General features: G+C 39.7%; 2 protein-coding genes across 2 annotated transcripts; both read right to left on the bottom strand.

Moving 5' to 3' along the window:
• Positions 1-393: 393 nt before the first annotated feature.
• On the bottom strand, positions 394-9,643 carry tyk2 (tyrosine kinase 2). The gene is made up of 24 exons (XM_085271590.1): positions 9,465-9,643; positions 8,749-8,922; positions 8,508-8,631; positions 8,296-8,425; positions 8,044-8,207; positions 7,472-7,850; positions 7,196-7,381; positions 6,733-6,890; positions 6,518-6,635; positions 6,233-6,416; positions 5,881-5,999; positions 5,627-5,788; positions 5,434-5,521; positions 5,105-5,229; positions 4,627-4,762; positions 4,086-4,237; positions 3,819-3,969; positions 3,629-3,732; positions 3,363-3,552; positions 2,925-3,043; positions 1,460-1,632; positions 1,259-1,376; positions 1,044-1,154; positions 394-953 (listed from the first exon to the last, which is right to left on the bottom strand). The coding sequence occupies exons 2-24, from the start codon at positions 8,918-8,920 to the stop codon at positions 837-839; spliced, it is 3,480 nt and encodes a 1,159-aa protein (XP_085127716.1). The 5' UTR covers positions 8,921-8,922; positions 9,465-9,643; the 3' UTR covers positions 394-836.
• A 3,158-nt stretch (positions 9,644-12,801) lies between these two features.
• On the bottom strand, positions 12,802-17,996 carry LOC146576376 (hsp90 co-chaperone Cdc37-like). Its single transcript, XM_085271589.1, has 8 exons — positions 17,613-17,996; positions 17,115-17,396; positions 16,058-16,160; positions 15,855-15,970; positions 15,632-15,754; positions 14,194-14,376; positions 14,038-14,109; positions 12,802-13,832 (listed from the first exon to the last, which is right to left on the bottom strand). The coding sequence occupies exons 1-8, from the start codon at positions 17,718-17,720 to the stop codon at positions 13,680-13,682; spliced, it is 1,140 nt and encodes a 379-aa protein (XP_085127715.1). The 5' UTR covers positions 17,721-17,996; the 3' UTR covers positions 12,802-13,679.
• Positions 17,997-21,991: the final 3,995 nt, after the last annotated feature.

Raw genomic sequence — 21,991 nt, 5'->3', positions numbered from 1 at the left:
GCAGTTAACAGCTCTATACTTAAGAGGTGCCATTTTGAAAGCCCTAAGAGTTTTTATAAATTCAAAATAAGATTGGACTTTGTGTTTAATGATTCTGAAAAAGCTTTAATGAGTAAAGCTCTGGTATGATCATTTATGCATTTGTGTTTTGACAGTTTTAAGAGTAACGGCAAATAACAGGCAGTCATGCACCAAAGAGAAAGCAGATGTGTGGAAACAAAGAGGCATGAGTGTTTTGGAAGGAAAGCCCCTGTGACCATGAGCGTGAGCCCTGAGACTGGTATCAATGAAATTCTCCATATGAATTTCAAAAGCAACCCCTTAAAATAAAAGCATTACAAGTACATATCACTGATAGTGTTGTGGAATAGTAAAAAATGAGTGAAAACCAGGTAACACGTAGACCCACTGATGGAGTCATCAGTCTATTTCAGGCTTTAATAAAATAGCTTGTGGAAAATTGTTTATTAGATTCTGAATTATTCATTTAAAGTTTATAAAATTAAACAGTCAAAAATGTACAATAACTAAACAAAATGAAATACAGTATCCCTCAACCGTACACAAACTGTTAATACTCACTGTGATATATGCAAACCATTAACTCTTGACAAACATGAAGTTTTTGCCCATAAAATTCATTACTGTGTTAACATCACATATAAGAGGATAGCAGTGTGCTTTTATTATGAAAAGGTTGCAAATATATCTCTTAATAGAGGCAAGAAACACATTACTGGCTCCCCTTAATATATGGTTGCCATTGTAGCAAAGCGATGACTTGTAGTCAAATGGATTTCCACATAGTCCCCGTCAGCAAATCAGCATATCTGAGACTATGAAAAGGACTGCCAGTATGCTTGGCGTAGGCTCTGAAACTTTTTAATTAGGGACTCAAAATCTGGCCGTTCTGAAGGATCTGCACTCCAACACCGCTCCATTAATATCTTCACCTGTTCAAAAAACAAGTAATCATGAAAAAAACCTATACCATTCATAATGCCAAAAAGTACTGAACTTGATTTATGGGCTTCTGAGCTTACCTCATGTGGGCTGTCCTTAGGGCAAGGCAATCGCAACCCTTGTTCCAACAGTTTTATCAGTATCACCACAGTCATCTGTCCTTGAGCTTCCTTCATCATTTCAAAGAACTTCTGCAAAAGATACATAAGAACAGATTGTGTAATTCACACAGAGATTGATCGATAAGGCCGGTTCAGTAAAGAAATACTTGAAAAAGAGGCCGGTGATGACATACATCTGGAGGGCTTTGGCGACGGTCACAGCGGGTCAGGATCTCATACAGTGTAACTCCAAAGGACCAAACATCAGAGGAGAAGGAAAATTTACTCTCTTTCAAGCACTCGATGGCATACCTACAAAATTTTTAAAAATGTAATTTAGAGGACAAAGTCACACAACAACACAATGAGTGACAAGTCTAAGTGCGTAAACTGACCAGAACACTGGACTGTCTCCATCCTCACGGACACGGTAGTAGATCTCACCCTCAGGGATGTACTTCGTCAGGCCAAAGTCTCCAATCTTTACCAGACTGTCATTTTCCACCAAGACATTACGGGCAGCCAGATCGCGATGGACGTATCGCTTTGAGTGCAAGTAATTCATCCCCTTAAAAGAAAATAACAGGAATAAAAAGATGGATGCCATTTTTATTTCAAAAACAGCTGCTATTTTAACCACGGTAAAAAGCAAAAAAACGTGTCCCTACGGAGAGTAACTCCTTCATGCCTGTCAATCAGTCTGCAACAGCAATTCAGATAAAAACAGGTCAGAAAAGCTATTTTTACAGATCTGTGTGTGGTGATCACTGAAATCTTCTTCTAGCAATATTAAGGATTAAATTTATGGCTCTGAGCAAGCAATCTAATTATCTATTAAATATGCTGCCATTAAAATTGAGCATGTGCATTACTCCTGTGGTAAAGAATCATTAGATGAATATTTTCCATTAAACACCATCACCAGGTCTAAATGTCAGTTTATCCAATACTTTCATCTACAACCAGAAACCTGCAAAGCAAATTGCATTCCCCGCAGACTCAACTGTATCTTTGTTTGCTGACAACTTTGCATGCCATAACAGAGACCATTAATGTGATAACTATGCCTCCACACCCATCTACACCCTAGAACCGTCGCTGAAACATGTTAGATCAAAATAATTTCACAAAAGAGCCTCGCAGAGCCCTGTTCTTAATCTTCTGCAATATTTTACACTTTTTAAAAATCAAGCTTCCCATCAAGTGCCCTTAATCAAAACTAATATTACTTTATTATCAACAATAAATTCAAACAGAAATTGGCTATTTTTTCCAAGGCTGCTATGAAATTATGGTTCTGGGTGTTGAATGATTATTTCCTGGAGGACATTTCCCAGGTTACTGAGAGAAAACACAGCATAACATAATGCCAATGCAATCAAACTACTTATTTCAGACAGAATGAATTAATGACAAAACACACACACAAAAACAGAGTGCTGTAAAATGGAATTAAAGCTTAATGTGATGGATTATCTCCTTCAGGCTGTTACACTGTATGCTGCACAAAAGCAAACAGAAAAACAGAGACTCTCTTCAGAACAGAGAAGAATACAAGCTGACATCTCAGCAGTTTTCACACCAGAAAATATGAAAGTTTAGCTGAAGCTAGGAGCGGAAGTCACGACCACTCAAGTAAAAGCAGACCAGCTCAGATTCAAGGCCAAGAGGGTCTAGACATTTAAAAAATAAAAAAAAAAAACAGTAACAAGTGTAATAATAATAAAAAAAGTCATGTTAATTTATGAAAAAAGAAGTATGTACAGTAACTCATTCAAATGTTGGGCTGTACGGATAGACACATATGGTGTTTACAAGTAATACAGCGCTAGCACAAAATATTAAACCACCACAACTCACCTGACAGATCTGCTGAGCAAACATGAGACAATGAGAAGGCGGAAGGTTACGTTTGGGGAGGTAGTCTTTCAGACTCCCCAGAGGAAGGTACTCCATTATTAGTTGGACGACTTGCCCTCCTGTCAATGGACAATGCAAAAGTGAATTTCTCTTCCTGACAAGAAAACCTGTTCTTATTCTGGTGCTTTGCTGTGCTGCTCAGCATGATGTGTGTTAAAAGCTCAAAATATTGACATACAACACAAACAGTGGTGCACTTCAAATGGATTTCCAATATTTACAGAAGAACAGCAGGGACCAAAAATCAATTTGCTGAATGATCCACTGAGCACCGCAGGTTACAAGAGCTGTACTGCACACTCATTTACACATGCAGACTCTGTTGACATATGGCTCAAACAGATATTTAAGCAGACAGAAAGGAAAGCGAGGACTCACCCAGTTCTGTGCAACAGCCCTTGTATTTCACAATGTTGCTGTGATAAAGAGATTTCAGGATTTCAATCTCCTTCATCCAGCCGTCAGAAATTTTGTCGTTTTCTTGCTTCAAAGACTTCACAGCCACCTGCTCTCCCTTCCCGTCATTGGCTGGGTCATACAAGTACAGAGTCACCTTTCCAAAGTGACCCTATAAACAGAAGAATGAGGAGATGATTACTCCAGCTAATACAACGAAAAGCAAACTACTGCTGTGTGGTACTAACCTCTCCTAAGATCCGCACTTGCTTCAGGTAGCGTTTATGGAACACAGTGGGGTCTGTGTTAGCTGAAGCTTCACTGGAAGGCATAACAGACTGAATGACAAAACCTGGATGAAGAAACACACACTTGTTTATTGAATGAACTGCAACAGAGTTTTAAAAAAGGAGATAAAGTAATCGAGCAAACACTGACCTTTCCTCATGAGTTCTATGAGTTCTCTGTGCACCTTGCGGAATGACGGCCTCTCCTCAGGCTCATAGGTCAAACACATGTTGATGAACCTGGCCAACTCTGGGGAAGATGGTTCAGCTAAGTGGCCCTTTTGCTGATAAAAGCGCTCTTTCTGGTTGGGGTGGGGAGACTCAAGTGTTAAGATTACAATTCAGAAGAATAATATGTGATGTGATACTTTGGGTTGTTGAAAGAGGAGTAAAAGCCCGAGCTGTAGCACATGCCTACCTCGGACAATGTGTTGAAGTTGAAGGGAAGATCACCGTTGTTGTAGATCTCAAGCATCGTTACGCCAAAGCTCCACTGGTCAGCATGGCTGCCTATGTTTGAACCACTGTCAATGCACTCAGGGGCAATCCATGGGATACGTTCCAGGCGCTCTGCATGGCACAAAATAATAACACAAGTTAGTGTAGGATATTTATTCTGGCTTATCTGAAGGAGAACTCCTCCTAACTGAACTAAATAGATGGTGACAAACACAGAAGCATCTATAAAGTTGGTATTCAACATCAGCAAGTGCAAAACAAATAACGAAGAGTTTTGTTTTACTTTCGTGCAACTCTCATCTCAACTTTTTATTTTTGACACACTTGAACAACATATTTTAAACCAAACCTGCAAGACAGCAGGAAATGGTTCACGAGAAGAGATTAGAGATTTCCTGTTTCTAAATCTGATTGCAAAGTACATAAATTAGAACACTCTTGAAGCTGACCGTGTATAGAGACACATAACACATAAACTGAAGCGAGGTGGTGGTACGGACCTTCCCGTGAAAGAACACTCAGAGCAATTCCTGGGTCACTCAGCTTGATGAAAGGAGTAGTGTTAGGTTCTAGACCATTTTTCACCAAAAGGATGTTCTTGGCACAGACATTTCCATGAACCAACCCGTTGGTTTCCTAGAATAAGGAAAATAGCACCGTTGGTCAAGCAGAGTGTTCTTAAAAATAACACAAACTGTTACTGCTATTAGTCAATAGGCAAAAAAATTACTTGGAGCACTTATCTTACACTTTGCTGTGATATGACATTTACTTCACTTCCTGCCTGATAGCAGCATCTCAAAATCAAAACATGGCATGCAGTAAGAAAGAACTACTACTTGTTTCTTTTGTTCAATCATTTTACACATGGGTCTGCAGCAGCTTATTTCTTAGAGTAACACTGGATAAAAAACTTCACTGAAATCAATTAGATTTACTGAAATATAATCAGTGTCAAAAATAAGGATTAGAACGCACAAGATAGTCGAGGGCACTGGCAAGCTGTTTTGCAACAATGAATTTCCACCCAGCAGACACATTCTTTTCTCTGCGAAGGAAGACATCCAAAGGCCCGAAATCCACAAATTCCTCCACCATGATGTCTGCAAAGACAGGAACAAGTCTGAGAGGTTTGGTTCATGATATACGCACGAGCAAAACGTAAAAATAGAACATGGTTAGGGTGATTTTGCATATGCAACATGGTTTTCTTAGTACTAAAATCAGAAATTTGACTGTATACACTGATGTGTGTGATGGGGAAATAACAATGAGGAAGTGAGGATGAACAGTGCTACGTCTCTTACTTTCAGATCCTTTGACAGACACGCCATATACAAACACCAGGTGACGGTGGGATACCTGGCACATGAGACTTGCGGTTTCGAAAAACAACTAAGAGGAGTGAAAACGTAAACGTCAGAACAGACAAGATCATAACAACCGTTTACATTCAGCATAGTAAAGTGTCATTTTTTGAGTGAGTTTCAAACAGCTTACCAGAGCAATATCTTCATGGGTTTGGTCCAGAATCTTAAGAACGACTCGGTGGCCTCGGTGAGAGTTGTTGTTGAACTCGTCATTATCACTTTCCTCTCTTTCCTGCGTTAACAGCCGTCCTGAGTAGATGTTAGTTCTGGTGCCGCGACCCAAATGCTGCTCCTGCTCCAAAATAAAACACCCGTACAGTCAGCTACAGGACAGAGGACAACTAATCCTCTATGACTATGAAGGTGGCGAGTGGACATTGTCACCTGTTTGATATCTTTGTCCTTGATTTGGGGGAACATTAGACGGGTCTTGTAGGTTTGGGATAAGGGCTCAGCGTGAACATCGCATTCATTGTGTCTCCTCACCAGAAGGTTGGATAGCTCTGCACCACACACAGCAGAACAGACACAGTCAATTCTGATTAAAAACCTAAATATCACCTAAATTCCTAAACAGGGATACGAGTACCCCAATTAGTAAGTAGGAACATTAGCGCAACTATTACAGTTAATTTAAAAAACTGAGTAGAGGTGAACAAGGCTGAATTCAAAGGGGGCTTCAACAGGACTCTAGAGGCATAATATTGGATACATGAGCAAAACAAGGAACACAAACCTCCTGATTTTGGCGAACAGCATTTTTTGACAGTAAAGCTGTCCGAACCAGACTTGAGGACAAACGACTTGAGGCTATCGGTGAGCTCCTTCATGCTGGGGAACTGTCGTTCCAAGCCCTCCAGACAGAGCATTGAATCCTTTACGTGAACACGAAACTGCTTGTGGCTTCGCGTTACACCATCCTGTATGCACAAAACACAGGTGCAGGGAAAGTATCGGGTTTATTTTTCGACCATCATTACACTGCAACTACTTCCATATAAGAGGGTGGGTGTTGACTCACCTGATTCTTGATTAGAACAGCTAGGATGATGCAGTTATAGTCAACAACACTCCAACGAGCGAGGAATGTTCCCTCATCCTCTGCCTCCTTTTTCAGCTTAGACAGCACAAACTCATCACTGGAAAAACACACAGGAGTTATGACATAACACACCATGTTTCTTTATAGCCTTTTCTGTGTCTGAATGTGCATGTATATAAGGGTAGAAAACTCACTGCATAGGTCCATGCAGTAGATTTGCTTCACTCCACACTACCCTTGGGGGAGCCACTTCATGACAAAGATAGTGGTGGGCGTCTGCAGTCAGTCGGTAGTATCCATCTAGGAGGGAGACGAAGGAATGGGCCTCCTGGCTGGAGATCATCTGAACCTCCTACATACATATACAGAAACACCACTACCTTACAATCAGAGCTCCCACCTACTGACACATACAAATTCAAAACAGGATAAATTGCCCAAAGCAAAGTCAAAAACGAGAGGCTTTATAGTCAAACACATATAGAATCTAGGCAGAAATGTATAGTGTGTTGTCTATAAAAACATCCTCAAAAGACTGAGCAATTAGTTGAATGACTAAAAACACTTTATCCACTGGACTAATGCATTACAAAGACATTTACCAATTAAGTGAATGCATTGCAGCTTTTACATTAAAAAACAAACAAGTGGTCTCACCATACAGAGATTGTCTCGAGTGCTGATGCACACATTAGAATCAGTAATGGCTATGTGAGTTATTTCAGGGAACTCGCTGAAGAAGGTCCAGTCATTGGGTGTGTCTGCATCTGGTTGGCTGGAGTGCTGTTTTGGTTTTCTCATGTAGTTTATGTAGCCATTCCCCATGTAATTATTTGCCTGTGCCTGGGTAAAGAGATTGAACAAATTAAAAAAAAACCCAAAAGGCCACTCAACCAACATATACAATATGCCAGCATCAGTGTCTATACAGACCCTTTGAGCAGACACCTTCCTCCACTGAATCCCTTCAGTACCGGACACCGATATTTCATGTGATATTGGGCCGCAGAAGTTGTCTTTTGAACCACACTGGGCGTGGGTGGTGCTGGAACACGAGCCACTTCGGTCATCTTCGTCCCTCAGATCCAGGCGGGTTACGGGGAAAGTCTCAGTGCCAAAACGCGGTGCCAAGTGCTCGAGTGTAGCGATGTACTTGTACATGATTTCCTCAGTGCACAGGTTGCCCCGATCCACTGTGTGCTGCTGGAAGGACCGCACAAAGTCTTTAAACACTCGCTGGATCCTGAGTTTAGTCAGGAAGTTGTCTCTGGAAATGTGTTTGGCGAAAGATCTTGGAACGCAGTCTAGAAAGCTGAAAAAAAAAAGAGGTATAGTGATATTATCTGAACTTACTGATTAGATTGGATTAAAAAGACATTTGTTACAGTAGCAGAAAATAACATTAACAGTACAAGATATAAACATATTATAAGCCATTTAAGAATGAAAGCTTAAAACACTATTTGGAAGGAGGGATTGCGGTGTGATCAAGCCAAAGTATATACCTGACTTTTGAAGCTACATCTTGCAAAGTTGATTCCGTTTTAATTGCCTGGTATGAGAGGTGAAGCACAGCCATTCCCAAACTCTCATTTTTGAAGCGAGTCTGCTCCTCCTCTGTCTTGACGTATTCCATTTGTACCACTTCATTCACAAATTCATACTTAGCCTGATTTGGAAAAGATACTATATTATTGTCAAGACAGGAACATTATGAGTGTAAAAGCATGCCATTAAAAAAAAAACCCCAAAACAACCTGGGAAAATAAATACTCCAGTGAAGTTGTGTCAAGTAAAGGGAAACCCCGTTTTGAACCAGATTTGGGAGGATAGCGGCACATCATGGGCTCGTTTTCATTCAGTCCATGCCAGTTCCGAAAGTAATACCTAAATACAAAAAGACTATATCAACATCCTCGCTGTATGTTATCTGTGTCACAAGTACAGTGTTAAACAAACACAGACTCACCTCATACAGTAGCGAAGTACAAGGCTCGGGTTTTCCTCTGCCTTAAATATGTGGTTTGGGCTGTACCAAAAGTGTCTTTCTGGGTTGTACAGCGCAAACAGTGAATGGCACAGAGCCGTTATCCCTGAGGAGGAAACACTGATGTTACACACTGTTGCCACTAGCAGGCTCAAATACCACATGAAAAGAGAAAACACTTTCATTTCTGGACTGTGCATTTGGTGGAGCCTTTTCCTCTTACCGATGGTCTCTGCTGCAGAGATACACAGCTGCTCCGCTGTGACCTCTCCTGTGGTGTGAGACAAATATTTCTTCCCATCTTTTGTCCAGAAAAGGTAGACATGGATGCCCTGATCCTTCGGAGGCTCACTCAGGCCTGAAAACGATCCTGAAGATCTGGACCTCCCTCCCATTACTGACACACACAGACAAACGGGAGTTTGACCACAGCTTTAAGAAAATCAGCTACATAAACGTGCTGTGGTATACATAAATACTAAACAAGAGTAAGTTTAAAGCTTCTTTAAAATAAAATGTATTGCTTTTATTATACATTTCTGTCTTTAAAAAAACAAAACAAACAAACCTCATAGCTTACCAAATAACAAAAAGAAAAGAAGAAAAATATGCTTTAACAAATATGACGTCAGAAAACCCGATCAATATGTCGATAGGCCTATCAGGGATTACACCTTATAACGTATTGTTTACATCACGTCAAGCTACTAACTATTCGAGGGCACCGATTAAACTATACGGAGACGCACAGTACAACAAAAGTTTGCTTTTTTCCCTTCTATCTGACGTTATATAAAAGCAAACTGACCGCGTTATCGCGAGGCCTAAATCAAGCCTCGTATGCACTTAACAGCGTACGCGACACCACAACAAGGAAATATATCAACAGCAAGTCGGAGCTGTAAACTTAGCAACCTGTGCGACAGTAAAATATCTTACCGTTTGACGAGCGTCTTCTAAAAGTTTCGCATTAAAAATAAAAAACATAAAAAAGACACCTCAGCACGTCAATATGATTGACAGTTAAAGCTTCATAGTTCTGCGAGCGTATTTCCCCCACCGCCGCCTACACTCTCGGGTTCTCGCGAACTGTGAGCAACGACGGCAACGCGCTGCTTCCCGAAACCAAGACGCAGGGCCACTCCTTCCGTCGCTAGCGTGCGGGTGCGCATTAGCACGTACCTTTCAAAATAAAACGTTAAACTGTTCCGCTTAATGTAAATCAAAGGCAAAGAAAGGAACAAACTAACAAAGTAGAGGAAAGACTCTTAATAGATATATGCTTGTAATAATATCTGTCCTATGATATTATTACAAGCATACATCTATTATCTTACTTCTCCTTCCGCACAGCCAAAAATGTAAAGTAATAAATCTTTCTCCCAGACTCATAGTCCATAGATTAAGTCAATATTGTATTTTCTACCTGATTTCATTTGGGGTTTTTTTTTGTTTTGTTTTTTTTAAGCAGGGGCGTTTACAGGATTTGTTTTTTTCATTAGGGTGTCCCACAATGCAGGGAATTTCCATCTTTCTCAGTTCATTACACCTTAAATAAGATATAGAAAACTGTGTGTGTTGAAAGTGGTACTGCAATAAAATAGTTATTATTAGCTATTGTTATTACACCCACACCAATGACCAGGAGCTTTGGGTAGTGACTTAAAGGATGACATCACGGGGCCAAAATGAGCTTACTCTGCAGGGTGTCTGGGCTCTATGTCAGAGGTAGGCCCAGTCATTCAGGAGGGACTCTGAGTAAAGCTGTTGCTCCTCCACACCGCAAGGGGCCAGGTGTTCTGGACCTGCAAAAATATTATCACTCTATACCGGGCTTCAGTTTTACAGATGTTAACCTAAAAATGATTCCTATAACAATATTAAACAAACTCTTGTGCCACTTTTATACCATTAAAACATCCAATAACAACTCTGCATACCTTTTGGTGGCATAACCTATGCCTAACCATGTCTCATTTTTCCAAGTGCAATATCCTAATTGTTGATTTATGTTCTCATTAGACACACTTTGTTGATATGTTTAAGTCACTTGTTTTGCATTTTAACATGGGAACAATGTATATTTTAAAGTTTAATGTTTTGGAAAATCTTTCCCTGGAAACCTGGGATGAATATTTCCTTCACTGGCATCTCTCTAAGACTGAATCAAAAACATCCAAATAAACAAATCAACTTGTGCTTGCTAAAAGTATTGGTTTAGACCTAATTAGTCAGCTCTCATGTTTTGAAGGTGAAAATCACACATCAGATCATTTAGGATGCAGGTGTCAAACTCCAGGCCTTAAGGATCGCTGTCCTGCTTGTTTTCCAGCTAACCTGCCCTTGTAGCTTCTTATTGGCAAAACACACCTGATCCAGGTAATAGCAGCAGGTAGGGCAGGGATATCTCAAAAACAAGCAGGATGCTGGCCTTCGAGGACTGAAGTTTGACACCCACGATTTAGGAACATCATAATGGCATGCCTAAACTTCTTGATGTGGCATTAAAGCTTTCTTTGAAAGCTTGAAATACAGCTCTACACAAGACCTCAAAACACAACTGAAATAAAAGTCTATTAACTGATTTATTAAGTGTTTTAAGTTGAAAAACACTGTGCAACTATCTACCCATGTGTCTTGCGCAAAGTAAACATCTGCCAAAATAATTAACTTCTTTGTGATGGCCCCCCAGTCCTCCTGTGGCCATTACATCTGCTGCTCATCTGCTCATCAGAGGGGATCGACCCAAGTACCATAGTATTCATGCCAATGCTGGTATTAGCATCAGATCAAAACATACTGAATTTATCCACTAACTTCAGTATTTTTTGTTTTTTTTGGAAATAAAAAATATCCCTCCAACATACAGTATGAAATGTTTTATTTAAAGAACACATTTATAACAAGAAGCCGACATCTTAAATCACAGTGATTTAGTGGTCATTAAAATATGTTGAGAATTTGTGAACTGATGATGAGTCATCTAATAAGTCATAAGATATGACAAACTTCCCCCCACCATATAAGTTGCATTTATAAGTTAAAGGTTTCAGTATTGGTATTGTTATAGGAAACCCTGTATTTACTTGGTATTGGATACCAAAATTTGCTGTATTGCACAGCACTTGTCATCACTGCCTTGGTTTCCTGCGTCGGGCTGCTGGGCTGAGGTCGGCACAAACTGAACTCACACACAAACTGAAATCAGCAGATTGTGCAGGAAGGAAAAAGCAAGTTTGTTTGATGTTTTTTTCTTTCAAGAATGCTGGATTTTTATTTTTATTTTGTTTTTCATATGTGATTTTAGTAAATAGGCTATAGTCAACAGGATTTATGATGGGGTTGTATATAAAATAAAGAACTGACTAATTTTGCAGGTATCTTTATGGCTCTCTCTTATTGGACCTATATTATAATCAATTCAGCCCTTTTTGCCCACTTTAACTATCTTTATAGAACTGTTATACCTGTGACAATTTCTGCTGCCTTCTTGGGCCGATCCTTTAGAAAAAGATATTATTAATGCAACTGAGGCTTTTTATTTGGATAAATAAAGGATATGTAAAGGTCACTTTACCAAAAACTAATTGCAGATTCTACTTTTTGACTGATGTAATTACATCATTATATACACCTGATGTAGTTACACCAGATGTAAATCAATACAAGCCTTCCAAGATGTTTGACTTCTGTTTAATCAGTCCAAAAAATATGGAAAAAAACCTACAAAACATTTTTATCATAAACTTTGATCTTCGCTGAGACAAGAGAGGCCTGCACTTCTTTGTGGGAACTTCTTTGTGGGTTTGTGGGAATGACTATCACTGTTGTTCGCTGGAGTCCCAAAGCCTTATGGTTTTGTAACCCTTTCCAGATTGATATGTGTCAATGACTTCTTCTTCTTATCTGTTCTCAAGTTTCTTCACATCGTGGTATGACGTGTTGCTGTTTGTCAGACAGGTTCTATATAAGGGAGCTCTCAATTCAACAGGTCAGGGAGTAATGAAACTCAGCCCCCCCCCAAAAATGCAGTTAATCACAATCAACTCATCATTTAACAAGAGCAGGCAATTTCGCTTTCACGGGGCCTAGTAGGTTTTTCCCTTAAAAAATGAAATCATTGTTTAAGAAATGCATTCTGTATTCATTCAAGTTATTTTTGCCCAAGCTTAAAATTAGCTTTCAATGAAAAATAAATATTTGTTGGGGTTAATAGTTTGCTCATATATCCATTGAGCAGTTTCATTTATTAATGTCCAAGACAGTCAAAAATGCCTTTTATAAGCCATTGCAATTAGTTTATTTGTAAAACAAGTTCTGACATCATGCAAAAGCCCAAGTACTAATCACCTTCAAAATGACAGCACAGAAAGTGAATGTAGATTCCAAACACGCCTAACTGGCACGCACTACTGTGCAAATTTCACTATTAGAACATATGATCTGTCAATTGCCCCCATAACGAAATGCTAAACCTGAGGAACTTTTAACTCCTTTTCGTCAGGCTGTAAATTAGTTTCAGTATGTGCAGCCAGTGTGTCCTGAAATGAAAAGCTTTGTTTTTTAAAGTCGTGATTGTTGTAGTCATCGTCTTCATGTTTGTGACGTACTAAAAATGACAACAAAGTCATCAGGGTTAACACCACTACAGGTCTCATCTGCTTTTGAGTCACATGTTTGCCCTCTCTGATCTCACCCATACATTCAAAACAACCACAAACGCTTTGTCTCAAGGAGTGAACGTTTAGATTAGTAAGTTTGTAGAAAATGCAATTTGGGAAAATAATACACTGGCTGCTCAAGCCAAAAATCTCAAAGAAAAATTGGAATTTGAAAAGTACAAAATCATCATGACCAACACAAACAAAGCAGCCAACGCATGTCTGCGCTACGAATAACTCAAAGAACAAAACTTCAGTGAGATCCAAACAAATAAGACACACACACACACAAGCGGCAGTTTCTTTTCCAGGCAGCAGTTGTTCACGTAATGTTGCTGTGGAGTTAGGTGAACACTAATCCCTTAAATGTCAGCTAAATATTTTTGAGAAGTTGTGTCATTGGTTGGCAAACTAAACATACACATAGTGAAGTTGAAATACAGTGGGGTAACATTTGCCAAAAAAATAAAAACAAATCACAATTCAGATGTGGTCATTCCTTTTTGGCTTCTTCCTTCTCGTGTTGGATCTCTTCGTAGGTGGGCTCGTCGTCTTTTTCGTCCCCTTTTTCTTCCCCGTCGTCTCCCTTGGCGTTGGGTACCCAGAGCCCAGAGTCTATGCACCTCTTCATGTGAGCCTTTGCCACCTAAATCATGTAGAACGAATCACATTTATGAACCGAGTAAAGCTAGGATGTTTTAAAAAAGATATACATACATTTTTACATTTAAACAGACTCCGATGAGAAAAACTATAATCTAATCAAATCAATTTATTTATATAGCACTTTTCACATTATAAAAAAAGTGCTTCACAGTAATAAACCTGCACGACAACACCAAACAACCTACCGTTGGATCCATTTTGCTAATAACCTCTTGCAGCATTTGGATGTCCTTCTCATCAAAGCATTTCTGCATCTCCTGCAATTACCAATGCAATCTGTGAAACACGCCATTCAAGAGAACGAAAACAAAGGAATGTGCTCAATTATGCTGAAAACTTACAGTTGGAAGTGACTCATACACTTCAACGGGATCGAGCCCTCCAGGTCCAATGCGCTTCTGTCGTTCCTCTTCCTCATATTCCTTCATAGCCTTTTCTATCCGGATCTTCGCCCTTCCCCGAACGCGCTCCTTGAATGACTCCAGTTCATCATTGAAAGCTTCCTGGTACTGCTGATCTGCTGTCTGATAAGGCACATGTATGCACACGTATGCACACAATTAGTACGAGGGTTTCCCCATGTCAGAGACCGTTTACGGAAACTGTGCACTGTACACTGAGGACTAAATTTAGTTCCTGTACAACAGGTCTAGATGCAAAAAAAACAAAAACAAAAACAAAAAACCCCAAAATAAAACCATTCCACAATCCCCTGGTGCACCAGACCGAAATTATTATTATGAACTAAAAAAAACAGCAACGAAAAAAACGGTTTAGTTAAGTAAACCTGCATTTGCATACATCTGTCAAGCTTTCAAAACAGAAGGATTATAGGTTAGACTGTGTTTCTGAAAACAAGGGGGATAACGACAGATCGGGATTCAACATTGTGAACTCAGAGGAATCTGTCAAAGGTTAGGAACCGGTTCTCTACATTTGCAGAGTTCAGGTGATGATCAATGTTACTGTTCTCCACTTCTTTTAATACAAAAATTTAGACAGAAAGAATTTTTTTGACTGGATTTTTTAATACATCTTCGACAATAAGCAAATCCCAGAAAGCTGAATCTGTTCATCTGGATGCAACTTTGCCAGCGGAAGAAATGTTTCATCACTAATAGACAAATTAACCACTCAGATGACCGATGAAGCGTTTGTCCCACAGAAAACTTTGAATCAAGATGAACAGAATCAACCTAAATCCATCCCTCTGTAAAACTTTAGTGAACAGTGAATACCTAACCTAGGCAAAGATAAAGCTAGTCGTCTGAGAACTTGCATTTTTCTGCCAAGTCTTTTTGGATATGTGGTTGTGACCATTGCCAGGTAAATCTCCAGTAAAGTGTAACCAAACTTTTTAACCTTAACTTCTCTAAGCTCCTGCCATAAGAACAGGAGCTTGGCTTGCATGCCACTGCAAAGTGTGGAAGAAAGAGCTCTCTGCCTGACTTGCTAACAAACTCAGAAAGACAAATAAAACAGACGTGGTGAGGTAAAACGTTCACGGAAACATTTATGCAAATAGGAAACAGTTTTCTTAAATACCTTGGAACCAAACCATGCCAATGCCATCATCTTTAATAATTTAGCCTTGAGCTCAATTTAATACCAGGTCTCTGAACTCCACCCCATATTTAGGTCACTGAATAAGTTATAAGATCCAAATCCAAATTGCAATGCCTGTACTGATGCTCCCAAACCTTTACTCTGACATTTACTTTCCATACAATAATAATTAAAAAGACTAAAACTAATAGAAGCTAAACTAAAACTAGTTACCTTAATCTTTGCAAAAAACTGGCGAAAGCATCCACGGGGGTCAACTTTGAGGCTTTTGGCAAGCTCCAGAATGAACTGCATGACGATGGTCTGATGAGCCACTTGCTCCATCAATGCGTGTTTCTGCAGGAGGAAGAAGCGTTTTTACAGCTTAATATTTAGATGGAGTATGGTCACGTGCAGAAGGAATTCATGACAAACAAGCTCTGTTTGTATTACTTACCTCCTCAACTTCAAGGTCGATGCACATGATCACCAGGTAGTTGGCGGTCTCTTCGCATACCAGATGAGGATGGTCAGAGAGGTACTTCTGGCTGTCATCCCAACGTCGCAACATGCCTGCAGTAACGAGAGTAATGAAGAAGCATCTCTACTCTCACCAGTACCTTGTAACGAGAGTAAATACTGATGCATGCGAGTGCTTACCGAAATGTTTGATCTCTTTCTCATATTTCTCCACGAATGTTTTGTGCTTTTGCTCCTTCTCTTCTTCGGTCTCTTCAGTTTCAGGTTTGACATTAACAATACTCTATGAAAAGGACAGTGGAAGAATGGACTCGTTAACGACAATGTCTCTGAGTTCTACAGAAAGAATGTCATTGCATACAAGTTAGAGATGTCAATATTAATAAACCCATATCTGAAAATTGCAAGAAAAGACTTCAATGTGTTACAAAGTCAAAGAATGAGAGTAGATGTAGACTTCTACATTGAATCTATACTGTAGGTATGTTGTAACAACAACAGTTGTATTGGCCTGTTTAGTACTGTCAATTCCTCCTCTGCATTTCTGGCTACTTTTTTTTAATACTTGCTCAATCTATCAGCAACTGTTTCACGGTTTTATTTGTTTCCATCATGGCTAACTCTGCATATAAAACACTGAGACAGGACCAGGTAATTAACACTACGCACAAGCATGAATGCTGGCGAGAGTATTGGATCCTTGTGGAGGTTACTTTGTAGGATCTGCAAAGATTCAACACAGAACTCTAAATCAACTGTAAATGTTGAAACAGAAAAGTCGACTCTGTATGTGTGCCCTTTCCCTATTTCCTTCAGTCTAATGTCTTCTCTTAAGTAACTGGTGATACTTCCAGCTTTGAGCCAAGGATCAGTGCAGGTGATGGCAGCTGATGCCACATCTGAAGTACCATGTCCTTTCACACATTTTATTCTAAAGCAGGACAGATGGGCACAGTGGCATACGAGTTGAATGGATGATAAAGCAAGGTGAACTTTTGAGGGGATCTAATGGCTCTGTTGTGGGGGACATGTGGTGATCATGTTTTCGGCCAATTTTTCCCTTGGATGTCAGGCTCAAACAAACAATTGCAGAAGTTAAAAGATGAAATATGGAGAAAAGACAACAGTTTTGTTAGCGTTTGTTTTCCTGAAAATACTTTAGAAAAAAAAGAGTGTAATAAATGATGTGCGATGTAAAACCTGTAGTGCTTTTTAAGCTCCACTTACTCTACCTCACCTTGCTGAACCCATCCTTGCTGAGCGTGTCTACATTCCACGGCATCTTCTTCTCCTCCCGTTGGTAGTCTCCCACCTTTCTCTCCCAATCCCGTTCCTCTTTTTTCATTTTCTTCTCCTCAGCCTGGACTTTGCTCAACTCTGCTTTGGCATCCTCTGATGTTGAAATGGTTAGCTCCTTGATTTTCTTCTGTGTGTCTGCCAGCTTGCGTCTGCACTCGGACAGTCCCTTGTTTAGTTCTTCACCTTTCTTCTGAAATTCCTCCATCCGCTCCACACGAGCCTGAGGTCAAAATATAAAATCTTTACTACTTGTTTTTTTCTTTTTTCTAAATGTGGATTTAGTTGCAAAAAGTTAAACATTCCTATATTCATGTTAAAAGTGAACACAGAACCAAAGTAAACACACGAGGTCAGCTAACAGTTCAGGTCAAATATGCATCACTTTTACTTCATGTGTAGCATCTTAATTGTAACCATGCGTCGCTTGTTGGTATACCTGGTGTCTCCATCTGAAGAGACTGGGTGTGTCGATGTTTGGATGGATGTCATCCTCATCGTCCGACACCTCAATGTGGTCCCACACGCTGTAATCTATCCTGGACATCCTGACACCAAGACCCCAAAGCTAACACCGTTAGCTTACAATAGGCTTCAGCTAAGTTCGCGAGCTATGAGAAGCTAACAAGTTTGATTGAAACAAGGACAGACCGCAAGATCGCCGCACAGCGCAGAAATACGTATTTGTTTCTTTAGAAGAGCTTCTTGCTGTATTAGATGTAGACAAACTCAGATGAACATCCCTGAAGACAGCAGGCTAGAGAGTGCTACAGAATTCTAGAAAGAATTGGAGCTACAGATTTCCGTTTGACGTCATCGCGTCATTGCGTCAACAGGACGACGCCGGAAACACAGGAGTGCTGTTCCTTTCCTTGTACTTCGACTAGATAAATAAAATAAAATAAAGTAAAATAAAATAAATGACTCGCTGTAACTTCTCTTCAAAACATCATCTTTTTAAATTTGTCGGAACAAAAATGAAGTGTAAAGGTAAAGAATAATTATGTATTTGTTTAGTCTTAATATGTTATAATACCTAAAGTATAGAGACTTAAATAATTTAATTTAAAATGACTTCAATTAATGAAAAATAGGAACCCCACATCTTCTGATTGCCACAGGGAATCATCTGTCTCCATCTCATCCTATCCCTAACATCATCATCATCATCCATCTGCGTGTCCTTCTTCACTACATCTATTAAACTTCTATGTAGTCTTCCTCTTTCCTTCCTGCCCACTAGGTCCATCTTCAACATTACGTGTTCTCTATATCATTATTCCTCCTCTAATCATGCCCATCTATTTTCACCTTCATCTATTGTAGGCACTGCGATTCTGCACACCATCTTCACTCTTGAATATTGGTGCAGGTAAACAATCTGGGTAAAAAGTCCACTGCTCATCTCCAACAGGTATAGAGAAACCATCTACACTAGCCACTTTTCACTCTTCCTCACCACACCTGCCCTCACTTTCTCCTTCCGAATCCCTTGCACTTCCTGATTCACCAACTGTCCTCCTGTCCTTCATGCATCCTCCCTCACCCACTCATTTTTCACATTAATCAGCTCCTCAAAGTACTCCTTCCACCTTCCAAGCCCCCTTTACTTGTTAGTACATTTCTGTCTTTATCATTAATCACCCTGAACTGCTGCACATCCTTTCAAGGTTGAGGGCTCTGCCTAGCTGATAGAAGAAGTCTTTTTCTCCTTTCTCAATGTCCATTCTCAGATGCATCTCACTATAAGCCTTTTCCTTTGCTGTAGACCTTGCTTAACAGTACTCATATCTACATTCTTTATTTCCCTTACTATATTACCTTGTCTTTGCTAACTTCCTTTGAATGCTTTCCCGTATTTTTTCATTTCGACATTAAGTATGAAATATGTTCTTGTCAGTTTCCCTCACCACTACAGCTGTACTTTCCCAGTCATCTGATGACTCCTCACTATTACCATGAGCTGGCCTCAACTCTTCCCTGAACTCTGCACAGCATTCTTCCTTCCTCAACCTCCACCATTCAGTAATTATCTCTGCCTTCAATTGCTTCCTCTTTTTGATGTCCAGACTCATCTTACAGACTACCATCTAATACTGCCCAGTTCCATTCTCCCCTGAAACCACTGAGCAGGTTCCTGTCTCTTTCAGATTACACCTTCAACATGTTTGCTTGCTCCATTCTTATGCCACCCTCTTCTCGACCCACTACCATCAGTGCTTTCACATTTCTTTCCTTAACCCAAAACCTCTGACCAACTTTTAACCTACATATCCATTGAACGCTGCTTCAGTTGCCACTCTCCACCACTTCATCCAACTTAATCCAGGATTCCTCATTCTTTTCTAACTGGCATCCAACCTGTTGAACATATGAACTGAAAACATTCAACATCGCTATATCAAAAGATCGAAAGCCTGCATTTCTTGATTTTTTTCTTATTTTATTGCCGTATATATGTCTTTGGCTATACATTTGATTGGTCTGAATGTATAAACCTTTATCAACACTCTTTACTTTTACATGTATAATTCTATTAAAGCTATAAGTTAAGAGACTAAAGCTTAAAGCCTTAAGAAACTAATTTCTGCACAGTGATTCACTTGCATTCGTACGTCAAGAACCGCAAGCAGACATTAATCACAATTACAGCACAGATGTCATTTCTTAAAATCTAGATATAAGATATAAAGCCACTTTGGCCTGCTAAGATGGCTCAAAGGGTGGTGGAAATTATGTGAGGCACAGGAGGAAGAATAAGATGAAGAACAGTCATTCCCAAAAAATATTCAAGCATTTATATTATCATATTTTTGTGCACGAATTGATAACCCATATAAAAAGAAACAGCAGAAGTGTGAAGTAGGTGATTTTCTTTTCTCACAATTATGTACTCATTAAAGTGTTTCACATTTTTCCCAGACTCCAGTTTTATGGTTTCTAATTTTTTATATTTATGTTAGATGAGAATAAAACTGGTTTCTCAGCAGATCCTCTGTTGCCACAATGATGTCTTGGTAAATAAAAGGGAAGCTGAGGAGTGGATGGCAGTATGTGTGTGCGTGTGTGTTAGGAGGGATCTATTTTTTATTCAAATTTTTTTTTTTACATGCAAGATGGCCACACGAGGCCGGAAAGACTTGAGTTACATGTTTTGAAAGCTGTTTACATTTTTCGTCCTAGGCGTATTGTGCAATGTACCATGTGTGGTGTGATTATTCTCAATGGTTCCCTGTGTGATCTGACAACACTCCGTGGTTTTGAGAACGTGCAAAACTGTGTTGATGAGTTAGTAAGATTTGCCAGAAGTTGTGTGAGTTTACTTGTTTAGAGTTTTGACAAAAGCAGGCAAGGTTTCAAAGTGTAAAATGAGCCTGAGCAACCGTTTACAGCTGCTCAAGATGGCAATGACTCCCATGCAGAGAATGTGGAGCTCATGTACTAAGGAAATCCTTAACAATGTAGTTTGTCTGGGTCTAACAGGTACAACCAGGGTGTCAGTGTTAAAATAATCCAAGGCCTGGATTCACAAATATTCAGACCACGCCTAAAAAATATTAGGCATGAGTTACATCTTCAGAGACATTTAGGTACATTTATCCTATACATTGTGTGCACATTTGCACTTACACTTTAAAAACAGAGGGTAAAATAAGATGCATAGCTAAAAATAAAAGGTTAAAGGTATATTTAAAATGTTACAGAAAGAGGGAGTCCCGTATAATAATAACCTATACACTCCATAGTGTAGAGTTTTACACATTCACCCAACAAGCAAAAGGTCCCTGTTTCAACCCATCTGATGTTGTGTCAAGAAGGGCCTGACAAATCAGAAATCTGGTGCTACTCGCTGTAATGACCCCTTGCAAATATGGGGGCAGCTGGGCCACCTTTAAAAGTACACAACAAATTCAAGAACAAACAAGCAACTTTAAACCACAAGAATATCCACACCACCTATAACAAACTACACAAGTCGAAAAAATGACATTTTTTTTGTTCCAAAGAGTCATATGGGGGCTCTTCCCATTGTTTGACTTGCACAGGCCCATTCGCTCCAAAAATCAGTGTCCTCCTGAGTCACACTACTGAGATTACTTCCTAGTCACTAAGCTACTATTAATCAAATAAGTAACATGAGCTTGGTTTTTACTGTAATAGCTTATCAATGATTTAGATCTCCTTCATTACCAAACTGAAGGATTTAATTTTACTAAAATTATTCTTTTTAATAATAATGGATACTTTATTGATCCCCATGGGGAAATTACTTGTTTTTCTCTGCATTTGACCCATTCACTCAGTGAAGCAGTGGGCAGCCCACTAAGCAGGCGCCCGGGGAGCAGTGTGTAGGGACGGTACCTTGCTCAGGGGTACCTCAGGGTAGCCGTTAAGTGGATTCGAACTGCCGACCTTCCGATCATGGGGCGACCACTTTACCTACTGAGCTATCCCTGCTTCTCTCTTTATGAGTTGCCACAGTGCCTGCTTCCAAAACTATGCCAGTAGAATTCAGCTGAGGGGGTGCACTGACCTTTTTGGATGGGCCTGGACCCCTGGGGCCCATAACACCAGGGACTAAAAGTTTTAAGTCATTGAGGAGGTGTGGCTGACCCAGTTCTGGCCCGAGGGCCAGAATCGACCCAGCAGAATGGAAGGTGAAAACAACACACCTAGGAATAAAATCTACCCAGGGCATTATGTAGTTCTAATTACAATTATGTAGTCAATAAGGTTGTTGAATTAACTGAAAGCCACAAATCTACCAGAGTATTATTAATTTCACACCTCCACTTTTACCTGCTTCCATAAAGAAAA

This window comes from Mchenga conophoros, linkage group LG4, assembly GCF_057382185.1.
Source record: "Mchenga conophoros isolate Kocher_MC1m ecotype Shallow Benthic linkage group LG4, M_conophoros_male_GT1.1, whole genome shotgun sequence".
NCBI classification, from domain to species: domain Eukaryota; kingdom Metazoa; phylum Chordata; class Actinopteri; order Cichliformes; family Cichlidae; genus Mchenga; species Mchenga conophoros.
This window is presented reverse-complemented; position numbering and strand designations above follow the sequence as displayed.

Excerpts from the sequence above, each read along its gene's own strand:
- tyk2 (XM_085271590.1), bottom strand. The coding sequence starts at position 8,920 with ATGGGAGGGAGGTCCAGATCTTCAGGATCGTTTTCAGGCCTGAGTGAG. Across the intron at positions 5,789-5,880 it reads AGGACAAAGATATCAAACAG|GAGCAGCATTTGGGTCGCGG; the intron begins GTGACAATGTCC and ends ATTTTGGAGCAG. Across the intron at positions 954-1,043 it reads CTAAGGACAGCCCACATGAG|GTGAAGATATTAATGGAGCG; the intron begins GTAAGCTCAGAA and ends TTTTTTGAACAG.
- LOC146576376 (XM_085271589.1), bottom strand. The coding sequence starts at position 17,720 with ATGTCCAGGATAGATTACAGCGTGTGGGACCACATTGAGGTGTCGGAC. Across the intron at positions 17,397-17,612 it reads TCTTCAGATGGAGACACCAG|GCTCGTGTGGAGCGGATGGA; the intron begins GTATACCAACAA and ends TTTTGACCTCAG. Across the intron at positions 14,377-15,631 it reads AGTTTTTTGCAAAGATTAAG|ACAGCAGATCAGCAGTACCA; the intron begins GTAACTAGTTTT and ends GTGCCTTATCAG.